General features: G+C 45.8%; 1 protein-coding gene across 2 annotated transcripts in view; it reads left to right on the top strand.

Annotated features, from left to right (window-relative positions):
• Nucleotides 1-13356, top strand: part of atp7b (ATPase copper transporting beta) — a 33695-nt gene extending 20339 nt beyond the window's left edge. For both annotated transcript variants that reach the window (XM_069178796.1, XM_069178795.1), the window contains exons 14-21: nt 254-439; nt 2167-2365; nt 2750-2896; nt 3458-3600; nt 4871-5074; nt 5723-5840; nt 6837-6939; nt 9277-13356. In XM_069178796.1, the coding sequence (XP_069034897.1) occupies nt 254-439; nt 2167-2365; nt 2750-2896; nt 3458-3600; nt 4871-5074; nt 5723-5840; nt 6837-6939; nt 9277-9526 (1350 nt within the window). In that variant the 3' untranslated portion in view covers nt 9527-13356. The remainder of the gene's footprint in view (nt 1-253; nt 440-2166; nt 2366-2749; nt 2897-3457; nt 3601-4870; nt 5075-5722; nt 5841-6836; nt 6940-9276) is intronic.
• Nucleotides 13357-13536: the final 180 nt, after the last annotated feature.

Raw genomic sequence — 13536 nt, 5'->3', positions numbered from 1 at the left:
CCAGGGTGGAAAATAAGCACTACGTGTTCATGTTATAAACATACAATACACATCTAATATATAGTATAAATATCATTTACAATAAATATCTAATATGCTACAGGAATGAAATATAATGTTCGTGTTATAATTTAAAACCATGCTCTCCGGAGGTCTTGCAGCAGTACAGAGGCAGACCGGTGAGGAGTCTGTAATCTTGGATATCTCAAGGGTCCTGAGTCTCTGCTCTGTGCCCCTCTCCCTGCCTGTTCAGATCAAGGCGGTGATGTTTGATAAGACGGGCACAATCACGAACGGCGTGCCACGGGTGATGCGTGTGTTGATCCTACCGGACAGCGGGCGGCTGCTGCCCCTCAGGAAGGTGTTGGCAGTGGTGGGCACAGCGGAGGCCAGCAGTGAGCACCCGCTGGGCGTCGCCGTCGCCAAGTACTGCAAAGAGGCAAGTGCACAGCTGCCTTCGGTCACTGAAGGACCCCCCAGGACTGGTTCAGGCCTCCACCATCAGCACCTGCAAATTCAAACAGCCCTTGCATGAGGGATATACATGCACTCATCTCCTAGCTGCCTTATTAGACATCCCTCACTCTCTCTGCAGTACAGGTAAACAGAAGGATTAGTCTCTTGACCCTTCATTAAGAAACTGGTGAAGGTGTCCTCAGGGTGTCCCAGATCTCCCTGGAGATGTGGAATAACACTGGTAACAAAAGCACAACAGACCACAGTCACCTGGGTGCATAATGAGAGGTCGCAGTCGAAAACTATCATGCATTTAAGAAAAAAATAATATTTCTCATCTGGAGGCTCTGATCATTAGTCGTTCACTCTGAAATGAATAATGGAAATGTACTGTTGCTCAAGCCAAGCAAGAGATTTTGTCTCAAGGTAAAATGTGTTAAGGTAAAGTTGGTTAAAGCGTATACACAAAAAGGCTTTAAAAGGTGAAAGAGGGAAGTGTTTTGTGACAAGCTGGAGAGCAGGAACAGTCTTGCATAGGTAGTTTCCAAGTACTCAGGAAGAGCTGTTGCATTCTTTTTCTTGCTAGTTGTTGTATTTACTTCAGGAATGTTTGTGAGCGATTGTTTTCAGTAGTCAGTAAAATGAAGCACTGGTGCCTTTCATTGCCTGCCTTAGAGGAACCAGATCCACTGACATGGAACACTGAGAATTAGTATATAATAGTATAAACTTGAATTTATGAGACTCGTGAGGCAGCTTTAAAAGTTATTGCTTTAGATTGCCTATAATCTTAATGCAAAACATTGTAATAAAGTAGTACCAGCCTCTCCCAGAAGGCATTGCTTGAAAGCCCACATGCCTCTGCATGCCGCTAAGAAATAATATGTTCAAGGTGGCGATGCACGTATTCATTATAGTTCTACAGCGGCATCATTTGCATCAACATCTGTCAAAAGAAAGCCTTAATAATAATCTCATCTGAGCTGTGTCAGAGAGAAAGTTATAGATATATCGATTGTGCAGTAATGCATGAGAAATATTTCATATTTAAATATTTCATTAAAGATGCACAGGAATTCCTCCCAACATAGGAGAGCACTCACCCTGTGACAGTGGTCTCTCACCCTGGTGCTGGAAAGACAAAGTCCTGCAGGAGTTGTAGGGAGCTTCATATAGTCAATGAGTACAGACTGGGAAAGCTAAGGTTGTTGCTGGAAGAGGTGTTAGTGGGACCAGTAGGGGGCTCTCACCCTGCAGTCTGTGTGGGTCCTAATGCTCCAGTATATCGACAGTGACACTATACTGAAAAAAGGCACCGTCCTTCAGATGAGACTGAAGGTCCTGACTCTCTGTGGTCTTTAAAAATCCAGATGAGTTTCTCGAAAAGAGTAGGGGTGTAACCCCGGTGTATTTTTGAATGGAGTGTCAAGAGAAGTGCTATGTAGGTGTAAGGAATTATTTATTTGTATTCTTAGACCTGTTGCATTTAGTTTAATTTAGTTGCATTAAATTCAGCCAGTCAAGAAAGTAATTCTTCCATTGATGTTATTCAGAGCTCAGCTTGGATGAAAACCAGATGATAACTTGGCTTTCCAGGAGCAGGCTTGCGAACCACTGCCCTGTGGCATGACTGTGACAATCTGTTCTCGTCCCCTGAGATGGAGAGGAAGGGCTCCCAGAATGAACAGCCTCTGTTCGGCCTTGTTTCAGGAGCTGGAGACGGACGCGCTGGGATATTGCACAGATTTCCAGGCCGTACCAGGATGTGGGATCAGCTGCAAAGTCACCAACATTGAGGCCCTCCTGCAGACACACCAGGGGAACAAGAACACCAAGAACACCCAGCTTACCCACAGTGAAGGAGCCCCCACTGACGAGAGCCTCCTGGTCATCGACACTGACACTGCAGGTCTGTGGAGTCCGCATCTTCACTCTTCTCCTGCCACACCCTGGCACACAACACTGGAGTCATGACCTGAGGTGTTGGGCCCAATCCTGGTGTTTATCTTTAGAAAGAGAGAAGATTATGGAAGCGCCTTTATCAAAATAACTCAAATGAACCACAGTGAAATAGCCCACCGCCCACCATAAATTGTGTTGCCTTTTGTTTAATTTAAATTTAGCAGCTCTAATACAGCATCTGTTCCTGATGAGAGGCAAATTGCAATATCTGGAGATTCCTGAAAGAGCAAACCACTTAGCAGGGCTCACAGCTCAGGAGCGTTTGCTGTTGTGCGCTCTTCTCTGGCGGCGTGCGGCGCTGTGCACTGATCAGCTCACGGTGTCTTTCCAGGTCCGCCCCCCTGTCCCACCTACTCTGTGCTGATCGGGAATCGAGAGTGGATGAGACGCAACGGGCTGCTTGTCCGGAGAGACGTGGATGACGCCATGTGCAGCCATGAGGTTAAAGGGCAGACGGCCATTCTGGTGGCCATTAACGGTATACCGGCCGGAGGCTTTCTGTTCAGGAAGCCGATCCCTGCTTTTCACTAAACAGTGGACACCAGCTGCCATGAGAAGCGCACTTTATCTGAGTCAAGGTTCTTGTGTGAATGACCAAGAAAAAAAAAATGATCGGTTATAAATCAGAAATCTTACCCTGTTCAGAGTGGGATTTTGTTTTAACGGCGCATCACGCTGTCTTCTGCTGAGAGCTGTACTAACTTTGTTGCATCGTATGCGTTTTGGGGGCTCATTTTAACGTTCCTCCTGCACAAAAGAGATGACACCATGTCAGAAGGTTAGAAATGTTGATTGTACACTAATGCCTGAGAAATGTATAACGTGGATGAAAGAAGCACAGGTATTCTTCCAGACATAGGAGAGCACAGACCCTGTTTCATGTCTGCTTTGGTCCCCGGCTTTGGAAGGATGTGCAGGTTCTTGGGAAGCTTCAGTTGCAGTTTTGGCACAAAGTTGTTGTTTTTTATGGCTTCGCACAGCAAGCAGGATTCGCCAGCGGAGGCTAATTGCTCCCTGGCCGCGACTTCTCTCGCTGCAGGCGTGCTGTGCGCCATGATTGCCGTCGCGGACACGGTGAAGACGGAGTCGGCCCTGGCCGTGCACGTCCTGGACAGCATGGGCATCGAAGTGGTCATGATCACCGGGGACAACCGGAAAACCGCCAGAGCCATCGCCACGCAGGTGGGCCGCCGGCCGCCGGACACTGGGGCACACAGCCACCAGCCCCGAAAGACCAAAACAACAGGCTGCCTCCAGATATTTCTACTCTGATGGCTAATTTCCTGATTAGAAGTAGAATTTCTCATTTGAAAACAAGGAACTTCTTGACATGGCTTATACACAATATTATTATATACGCTATATTATATTGTTGCAAATGGGGGGGCTACGAAACTGGTGAAAATTGGAATAGGAATTGACTGAATCTCTCTCTCTGCACCCTAAAGGCCACAAAATAAATGGGAGCCTATATCCCTGTCCATAAAATGCACCCTAATCAGGAAAGACGTTTCTAAGTGAAGTACCAGGAATCCAAGGTCCCTAAAAACACAGAATAGCATGCTCTCTCTAACAAGGTTCAGATACTCAGCTCCAGTCAGGTTTGGTTTGGATGATCATGAAGTAGAAGCCCTTGCCTGGCGCAAGCTTCAGGTTCCAACTCCTCTGGACTCCTCTCTCTTCTCCCAGCTTCCCCTTGCTTCTTCCTCCTGCCTCTCCTCTTTTCTCTCTCCCGCTTCTCTTAATGTGAACTTATACTGTGTCTTTCTGCCCTGCTCCTTTGCAATCATCAATCCACAGCCTGCCTAGGCATACCAAGATAAACGTAACTATTGTTTCTGCTCACAGGGATCCCCCAGAGCTCAGCAAGCATCCTCTCTCCTTTGAAGTTAGAAGTATTTACTCTTCCCAGTGTCACAAACTGTATCTGAGATCTAAGAGACACATCTCAAGTCACCCAAAGCTTGGGTGCTATATAATTCTATATATTATATATATTGCCATGATTGCCATGAACATTACCAACACTAGTCCTGTTTTTTCCCCCACAATGCAATGCGTTGGTTCTGTTGGTTCTGTTGGTTCTCTGGACTGTGGTCCCCCCTGTTTTAGATTCTGTCTTAAAAGGAAGCTCCCATAACCACTGCCTTCTCACACACAGGACCAGAACTCGCTTGAAATGCTCCTTCACCAGTGCAGAGCCAGCTAGCATGCAAGAGTACTTGAGAGCAAGCTACTGTTAAAGCATTTCGTTAAAATCCCACCTTGCTGGGCAGGTTCACCGGTGTCAACTTAATTACACTCGGTTGGATTTCATTAAGTCACGTGAACGTGCGTGTCTCGTGGGTCCCAGTCACGGGTAGCTTGCGCTTGTGTTGACCACCGAGGAGCGGCGCTGAAGCTGGCCGCTGTGGTGTGTTCTGGTCGGTAACGGCGACGGTCCGGATCGCAGGTGGGCATCCGGAAGGTGTTTGCCGAGGTGCTGCCGTCCCACAAGGTAGCCAAGGTGCGGGAGCTGCAGGAGCGCGGCTGGAAGGTGGCCATGGTGGGCGATGGGGTGAACGACTCCCCCGCCCTGGCCAGGGCCGACGTGGGCATCGCCATCGGCACCGGCACCGACGTTGCCATCGAGGCCGCCGACGTGGTTCTGATCCGGGTGAGCTATCGCCCCCCCCGTCTCACTGGGCTGCGCGCGGGGCAGCCGCGGCTCGCGGGGCTGGGTCCCGGGTCCAGTTCGCGTCCCAGTGTCCCCGAGTTCCCGTTTCACCTCACTGTAGAAACCAGGCTTGATTTGGACCTGGAACTGCAACCAAAAAAACTCACTGTGTGTGGTCCAATGTCACGAGGGGACATGCCATATTTTAGATTCTCTGGCTGGGTCCCAGAAACAGCCTTTTCTGGGGCAACAAAGCCATCATCACGGTTGATTAATGAACAGGTGGCGGTACCGTATTGTGCACCAAAGTCTAGCAAAAACAACACATCCTTCTGATCAGGTCAGTGAATCAGATGAAGATGTCAGCATTCTTGGCTGAGCCCTTACACTGCTTGTGCAGAAAATGTGCCACTTTTCTAAATTTGTAGTTTGCATCTGCTCTAAATCTACATATAGTCGACAGGATATTTTATGCATTGTCAGTTACAGATGATTGTATACTTCTTTATAATATCTCCTCTTTTCCTATTTTTTCAATTCCTGAGAACTGGATAGAACAACACCTAAATTGATTTTTATTGCACAAGCGTTTATATATACTGTATATAATTGTGTGTACATTAAAGAATATTTTGTTTTCTTCCTCAGAATGATTTATTAGATGTTGTGGCCAGTATTGAAGTATCCAAGAAAACGGTGCAAAGAATAAGAATCAACTTTGTTTTTGCACTGATTTACAACTTGTTGGGAATACCTATAGCTGCAGGTGGGTAGAAGTCTAATCTGGAGATTCTAAGACACTGTAATACAGTGAATTCTTTCTGTAGAGAAGTGAGATGAAGCAGAGCACCGAAAATCTGATTTTAAGAACCAATGTTTACAGTCATTGATTGTAACACTGTAACTACATAAAAGGTTAAAAAAGAGAGGAGGCTGATCGCAGTTCTGTTTGGTTGGATGTAGTTAATTGAACTTATGAAAGATGAGCTATAGCAAAATATGGAAAACCAAAAATTTGTGAATTATTACAATAGAAAAGCTGTCCTCTGTAATACATTTTGTGAAATGTTTTAAGATGCATTTTTCATCAAATACTAAAGCATGTTTTGATTTCAAGTGAAATCTCACAAAGTCACTGAAGGGAAATTCGTAATAAGAACCGTCAATTAAGATGATCAGGATCATCCGATAATAATTCTATCGCCATTACAGTGAGATAGAACATAAATTATTTATTTGTGCTATTATGAATAGAAAATAATTAAGTTCCAACCTGTTAAAAGAGAAAGTTCTGTATCTAATTGGCAACACAATAAAATTTTCATTTCCATCTCAGTTGGAAACAGCTTCATTTGAATCCTCAAGTGTGAATCTGCCCTCCCCTTTATTTCTTTTGTGGTGGGAAATCATGCGTTTTAACAACTTAACAACCGTTACTAGGAAAATGAACCTTCTTAGCTCCGGGCCCCACAGACTTAGGAATCGCTCCGCAATTGTGTATTTCGAAATGAAGCTTATTAATTTCCCCAGAGGAGTCTTTTTAGCTTCTAGGCTAAACTATTGCCTTTTCTGACTGTTTGTTGCTGTTCTGAGTAAAGGCTTTTTCGCAGCCCTATACCACAAACGCTATGAATTTCTCTTCTACGCTGTGCTGCGAGATGTGTGTACAGTACGTGCTGCGAGTCTGGATTGCACGCCCGTGTGAGGCCGGCGCAGGGCATTGTGGGTGTGTGTCACGAGAACTGTCCGTGTTGTCTTGCAGGTGTGTTCATGCCAGCAGGCTTGGTGTTGCAGCCCTGGATGGGGTCAGCAGCTATGGCAGCGTCCTCTGTCTCTGTGGTGGTGTCTTCGCTCTTACTCAAACTGTGAGTCCGCGCTAACGTCCCTGTGACGGCCTTCATCTACAATCGCCCAATTGTTTTTGATTTAGTGCCCACCCGAATCGCAGTAGGCGGTCTTCCCTCGAAGATCGCTGGGAGCTGCTCCTGTAGTGCTCAGCAGAGAACGGGACAGTGAGACATGCTCCTCGACGCACCCGCCTTTCAGAGGTACTCCCCCGGTGGACAGGAGAGTGAGAGCTGATTGGAGCAGCAGCAGTTGCTGACATCACTGCGAGTCTGCAGGTGTCCGACAGGTCACAGAAGTCCCTATTTGTGTGAGAATGGAGAGAGCCCACAGCAGGCTAATTCCACCCCTAACCCGTAACTAGCCGCACACTGACACTTGGGAATCCCAAGTTACGATTGGCTAGTGACAAGTCAAACCTGCAGCTTCCGGATTATAGAGATTATCCCGCTGTCTATCCGAACACCCTTACTGGTTGTCGCACCTGGGAATTCCATTGAAGTGATAATGATTATGCAATATATCCCCATGTGCCTTGTGTTGCTCTTATTTTCTCTCCTGTTTTGACTTGTTGAAGTTTTAATTCTGTTTTCTCTCACTGATTAAGACACGAACTGAGTGAGGCACAATAGTAATCAACCATCTTGGCGGTATATGTCAGGTTAACAGGACTTTATGAAGTTCAGAGAGAATAATGACATGATGTGAAAATGAATTTCACACTGCCTTGAGCACAGTAATAACCCCCGAGGTGTTCTTTGTATGAAGGCCTAGTATTTTGCATTTTAGAGCTACATTCGCCTTGTAAGGAAGTCATGAGAATAAGGTTGTTAGATTGTTTGGGATGTGACCACAATGCCCCTGAGAAAGGAGTCTGACATACTGTAAGGAGTTGTAATCTTTAAACGAGTCGTTTGTGACAAAACCTAGTGCCCACAGCCTCTTCTGTCTCCCTCACATTACCTCAGAGTCCAAGAAATGGCCATTCACAATCCCAGCCACTACAAAAACCATCAATAAATGAGAACAGACAAGGAACCATGCAAGGAGTAAGAGCGAAAGGGACCCAGAGACTTTGATCATTGGTTCTACTGTAGCTGGAAATTTCTTAAAAGAAGAGATCTGTGTTTGAACATTTTTGAATATTATACAGTAAAACCCCCTCTTTCCCACCGGGCAGCATTGTAATTCTGAAATGGAGTGTTTACAGGAAAGAGCTGCTTGTCAGGGAGAGGGCTGATACTCTGTGATAGGCCGTTAATGAAAGCAATCTAGATTGAGAAGGTGTCACGGTCACAGAAAATGTTATTTCCTCTGAGCGAACAGCCTGCACTCCCTGTAGGAGCCTCACCTCGGACGCACTTAATAAAAGGGGCCTTCGCCTCAGGGCACTGCCCTTTTCCCACATCTATACAGCTGTTTGACATTTACACTCTGCCTCATTACTAATTTAAATGCAATTGCTTTCAGGACAGTGATATTACCAGTGTCTTGTTTTTATTGACTGTTCAGTTATCCATTTCTTATTTCACGGGTGAAGATAATGTCAGTTCCCGAAAACCATTTACTTCTCATGCGCTGACGTAGTCCCAAACATTCCTGTTAATGAATAAAATCAACTTTATTAAATAAATTGTTAACAATACATCAGGCGGTCCTTTACTAATTTACATATTCTGGACCATGAATGTGTGAGAGATCCAGGCTACAAACACTGGATCAACGACCGAGAGGCACATTGGTCATTTCATAATATACAATAATCGTATAATCAATTTTTTTTAATCATTGAAGATGGATGGATGCAATCTTTTTACCCTACTGTACCCCATCAGATTTCCAGGTCTGACAGGCCTGGTTAACTGTTCATACGGACATAACTTTTACATAGAACAGTCCCATGTGACGTTCAAGCATTCCTATTTTCCAGTTAACGAGTGTCTTGATTCCAGCATGTGAAGCAGTCTTAGAGACGGCCTCTCTCATGGCCAATTTATTGTCATCACGGTGCTCAACAGTTCAATCCGTGAGTTTCGTGTGCACCAGGAACAGGCAGCTCTGGCCCACGAGTGTTGGGTTCCTGCAGGTGTTCCAGGCACCTTTCCAATAGCACCTGGAAAAGCACAGCTAAGTCGTCTTCCTCTCCACTTAATGGGGTTCGAGATGGAGTGAAAACATGAACCTCACTCGGCCCTGCGGAACCAGGGTTGTCTGCCACAGATGTTTGCCATTCTTGAACTAAACTGCCTAAAGAAAACACAAATATCCATCCACACGTGCTTGTTGTTGATTTGCAAGGGGCAGGCCAGAGGTCGGCCTCTCACTCGCCCGGTGTGATGTGGCCTCTGTTTCCCCAGCTACAAGAAGACCTCGGTGGAGCATTACGAGAGCCGTGCCCAGGGTCACATGAAGAGCCTGAGTCCCTCTGAGGTCAGCGTGCACATAGGACTGGACGACCGCCATCGCGGCAGCGGGTGGGACCGGTCGAGCCGCGCCAGCTGGCGGCTGCTGTCCTCGCGCGCTGACCGGGGTCCCGGGCCGGGGGGCTCCCTGGGCGACACTCGCTCCTTACTGGGCCACGAGAGGACCGAAGGACTCATCGTCTAGGCGGCTGGCCGGCGGCGGGGGCGGCGCTCTCTGCTCTGGGGAAAGGGCTGGAGCAGTCCTGTGGAGTCTCGGGTTCGATCAGCACTTCTCTGGTCATTTGAAGGCCCCGGTGGCGCTAGGACAGGTCAAGATGGGCCGGAGGCGTCGCCAGGCTGCTTTGAAGTTCTAGCCCCAGGACAAACGTGCATTCTGCCATTTCCCACCCTTTGCTTTTTCTAGACATATCCCGCCAAAAGTGCTTTAGCATAACTACATGTTTCAAGTTGAATGTGCTTTTTTTGCTGCTGGTAGAGAAAAAACATACAGTGTCACGACGAAAGTAAGGTTTTGCCAGCAGCTTATATATTTTACACACAGATGCCATCATAACGTCCTCCTGTGTCTGCAAAATGTTTTTCTGTGTCATTGTCATGATTCTACCATACATTTTAAGTTTTTTTTCCAAATTTAGTCCTAAATTTAGTCCTAACAAATCCTTGCATTTGAACAGAACTTTCCATCCCAAAGGATGACCGTGCAGCCAGGCAGTTAGGACTTAGGTCTCTTCTCTAGGACAGCGCCCCCTAGAGCTGGGCATCCCCAGGTGTCTTATTGAGGCACCGGCTTGCAAGTTCTGGCCCAGAGCAAAGAGCGCCACCTCCTGGTCCACCAGCACCGCCTGCAGCAGCAGCTTGGCTTTCCATTAAGTTGGTGCGGTATGGGACCGCAGTTAATTCATTCCTTACACTTGTGTAGCGCTGTACTGGACACTTTACAGGTCATGGGGATCCCCCCCACCACCAGTGTGCAGCCCCACCTGTGAGATGCACCAGTACTCTCCTCACACACCAGCTCTCAGTGGGGAGGAGAGCAGAGTGATGAAGCCAGTTCAGAGACGGGGATTATTAGGAGGCCATGACTGGTAAAGGCCAATGGAAAAATTTGGCCAGGACGCTGGGGTAACACCACTACTCTTTTCGAGAAGCGCCCTGGGATTTTTAATGACCACAGAGAGTCACCCAAAGGATGGCTCCTTTTTTACAACATAATGTCCCTATGCTCACTGACTACTCGCAGGACTGCAGGGTGAGCTCCCTACAGATTCAATTTATAATCTGCTGAGTGCTCCTTACTGGTCCAGCCAACACCTCTTCCAGCAGCAGCCTTAGTTTTTCCCAGGAGGTCTCCTATCCAGGTACTGACCAGGCTCACATCTGCTGAGCTCCAGTGGGTTGCCAGTTGTGAGATGCAGGGCGATAGAGCACCATCTCTACAAAGCCAATGCAGTTAACCTATCTGCGGATGGCATTGTGTGCTTCAAGTTAATCAAAATTGAAGAATTCAGGTGTGATATTTGATCTCAGCCTTTTGAATTTTGGCCCTCATACAGAATGTGATAAAAATAATATTCTTCTGTCTCAGAAATATTATCAGTCATGGAGATATTGGTTAGTGGGGCCAGCAGGGGGCGCTGACTCTCTGTGGTCTTTGTGGGTCCTAATGCACCAGGATAGTGACAGGGACACTGTACTGTAAAAAGGCACCGTCCTTCAGATGAGGACCAAGTCCTGATTCTCTGTGGTCATTAAAAATCCCAGGGCGTTTCCCAGTATAGGGGTGTCACCCCAGCATTCTGGCCAAATTTCCCATTGGCCCCTACCAATCAACTAGAAAAGACCTATATAAGTGCAAGGAATTATTATTATTATGTCCATTGTTGTCTTTGCTGCAGAAAAGCTAGTCAACACATTTGTATTTCCCAGAATTGATTACTACGATAGCCTACTTACTGGGGTGTCTAAATCCACACCGAACAAACGTTAATATGTTCAGAATTCAGAATCCTGACCAGGTGGCATGCAAGTGATCACATTACTCCTGTCCTGGAGTCCCTGCACTGGCTTCCTATCAGGTTTGGAGTGGACTTTCCAGGTTTGGAAGTCCTCATGCTCACCATTGGGCTCTACATGGCTTGGCACCTCAGTACCTGTCTGACTTATTATCTGCCTTCTCCCCACCTCGCAAAACTTCGTTCATCTGACTCTGGTCTTCAATGTGTCCCTCACGCTCCTTTACATTCTGTGGGTAACAGGATCTTCCCTTGCCGCGCCCCAAAGCTCTGGAATTCTGTCCCCAAGGATATCAGAGAGACACCTACTCTGAGTGCATTTAAATGCAGACTCCAAACCTGCCTTATCAGAAAGGCTTTTATTTAAGTACTGTGTCAGAGAGGTCTGGGACTACATATTTTACTGAATGTAAGGTGGTTACATAGACTCCGCACTGCACATCAAAAATGAAATCAGGTTCCCAGACCATGACAGAACATATAAGTGTGTGCTACTTTAGGTGGTTCGTACTGGTTATTTATCTAAAATAGTCATCTAGCCATGCTTACTGATTGGGAAAGGTTCATGACATGGAGGAATTAAAGCCATTAAGCCTGCAAAAAAGATTCTGCAACAATCTTGGCTTTTTTGTTAGTTGTATCCCTTCATTGAAACTTGCATTTGGATCTCTCTAAAACACTAAGTGCACGAGGGAATCGTACATTTTTTTCAAACGTGTTTAATGGGACATGATGTCCAAGATGGGTGGTCTCACACATCTTGACAGACAAACTGCCATGTTTTGGATATGTCTTTGTAATACCAGTAGTTTTCGCTGAGCCTGAACTTGCTGTTTACAGCACTCTGACATTAAGTACATTTAAATGCCCAGCAATAGTGCTAATTTATAGCCTGCGTTATCCGCTCAGTGCAATAAGAAGGATCGTAATGCTCTTAGCACCCGATAGCACCAGGGAAAAACAAGCTATAAACCCAGTGAACAAAAAGGCTGCTGGCTGAACCAGTTGATTCAGAGCCGCGTTTCTAAGTGATTCATCACCGTGGTCTCCAATTCCACGCCTGGGGGACCCAGCATGTGTCCAGGTATTCTAGTAACTGGGAGAGGATGTTAAACTGGCCCAGTCCAGCCAGTAATGAGCTAACTCAGGCTGTCAAGAGCCGAGATGGAACAAAAAGCACTGCAGGACTAGGACTGAGGGCCGTGTTTTAAACCATCTTCGACTTCTTTCTTTTGGTTCGGGAATCCCTGGTTCTGATTGAGGGCTTGTCACAGCCTGAACCAGCTTGTTCTGGGTTGAATGGGACCAGTTCCACAGCGTCTCTCGGTTTTTTCAGGTGCTGCAGGTCTTACTAGGAAAACCTCTATTGTTATATATAAGCGGGATTTATTTTAATACCAGGTATGATCCAGACATTTTCTTGTGTTTGTGAATTTAAATTAATGTTAAAAACAGGGTCCTAATGAAAATGTATAAGAAGTTATCTTTTAACAGAACCTAAGATACTTGACTAAAAGACAATCCCATATACAGATTGGCAATATTTGTGTTTTTATTTTCTACTGTATTCTACTGTATTTGGCTTTTCAAGGAATTGTTTTAATATTTGTCTTTGATGTACATATAATGTGAATTTACACAAATATGTTTTCATTTGCTTTTTGAACAAAGTTATTTTTTGCATATAGACATGAAGATTAATAGCTGTTATATATGAAGCAAAATCTACTTTTAGACCAACAATATGTAAATTGAAGATAATACGGGTACATGGTTGGTACATTTTATACCACAAGAAGGATGTCTGATAAATATCAGTGCAAAGTAGTGCAGGATTTATTGATCTCTTTATTGATGCTCCTCAATCACCCAGTTGATAACACCGAAATTGCTCTGTGAGCTGTCGGCGAGGGGGGTATAATTCATTGTACTCTGTTTGAGATGGTACAGTATATCTGAAAGTATGCATCACAAAATTATGAATAAAGTGGATTTAAAGGGTTACCGCTGTGCTGTCTGAGCAAAATACCCTTTTCCAGCCGTGTAAAATGCATTCTGTTACCTGCAGCGTGTGACAAGCAACGATGACAAAAAATCAACGACTGGGCAAGCTCGAGAGTGTGAATTGATTTATTTCCAACACAAGATGCCAGCTAATGCATCTGATAAAGGGGCATGTAAA

This window comes from Lepisosteus oculatus, chromosome 15, assembly GCF_040954835.1.
Source record: "Lepisosteus oculatus isolate fLepOcu1 chromosome 15, fLepOcu1.hap2, whole genome shotgun sequence".
Lineage (NCBI taxonomy): Eukaryota > Metazoa > Chordata > Actinopteri > Semionotiformes > Lepisosteidae > Lepisosteus > Lepisosteus oculatus.
The sequence above is the reverse complement of the archived record's forward strand: the minus strand, read 5'-3'. Positions and strand labels throughout refer to the sequence as shown.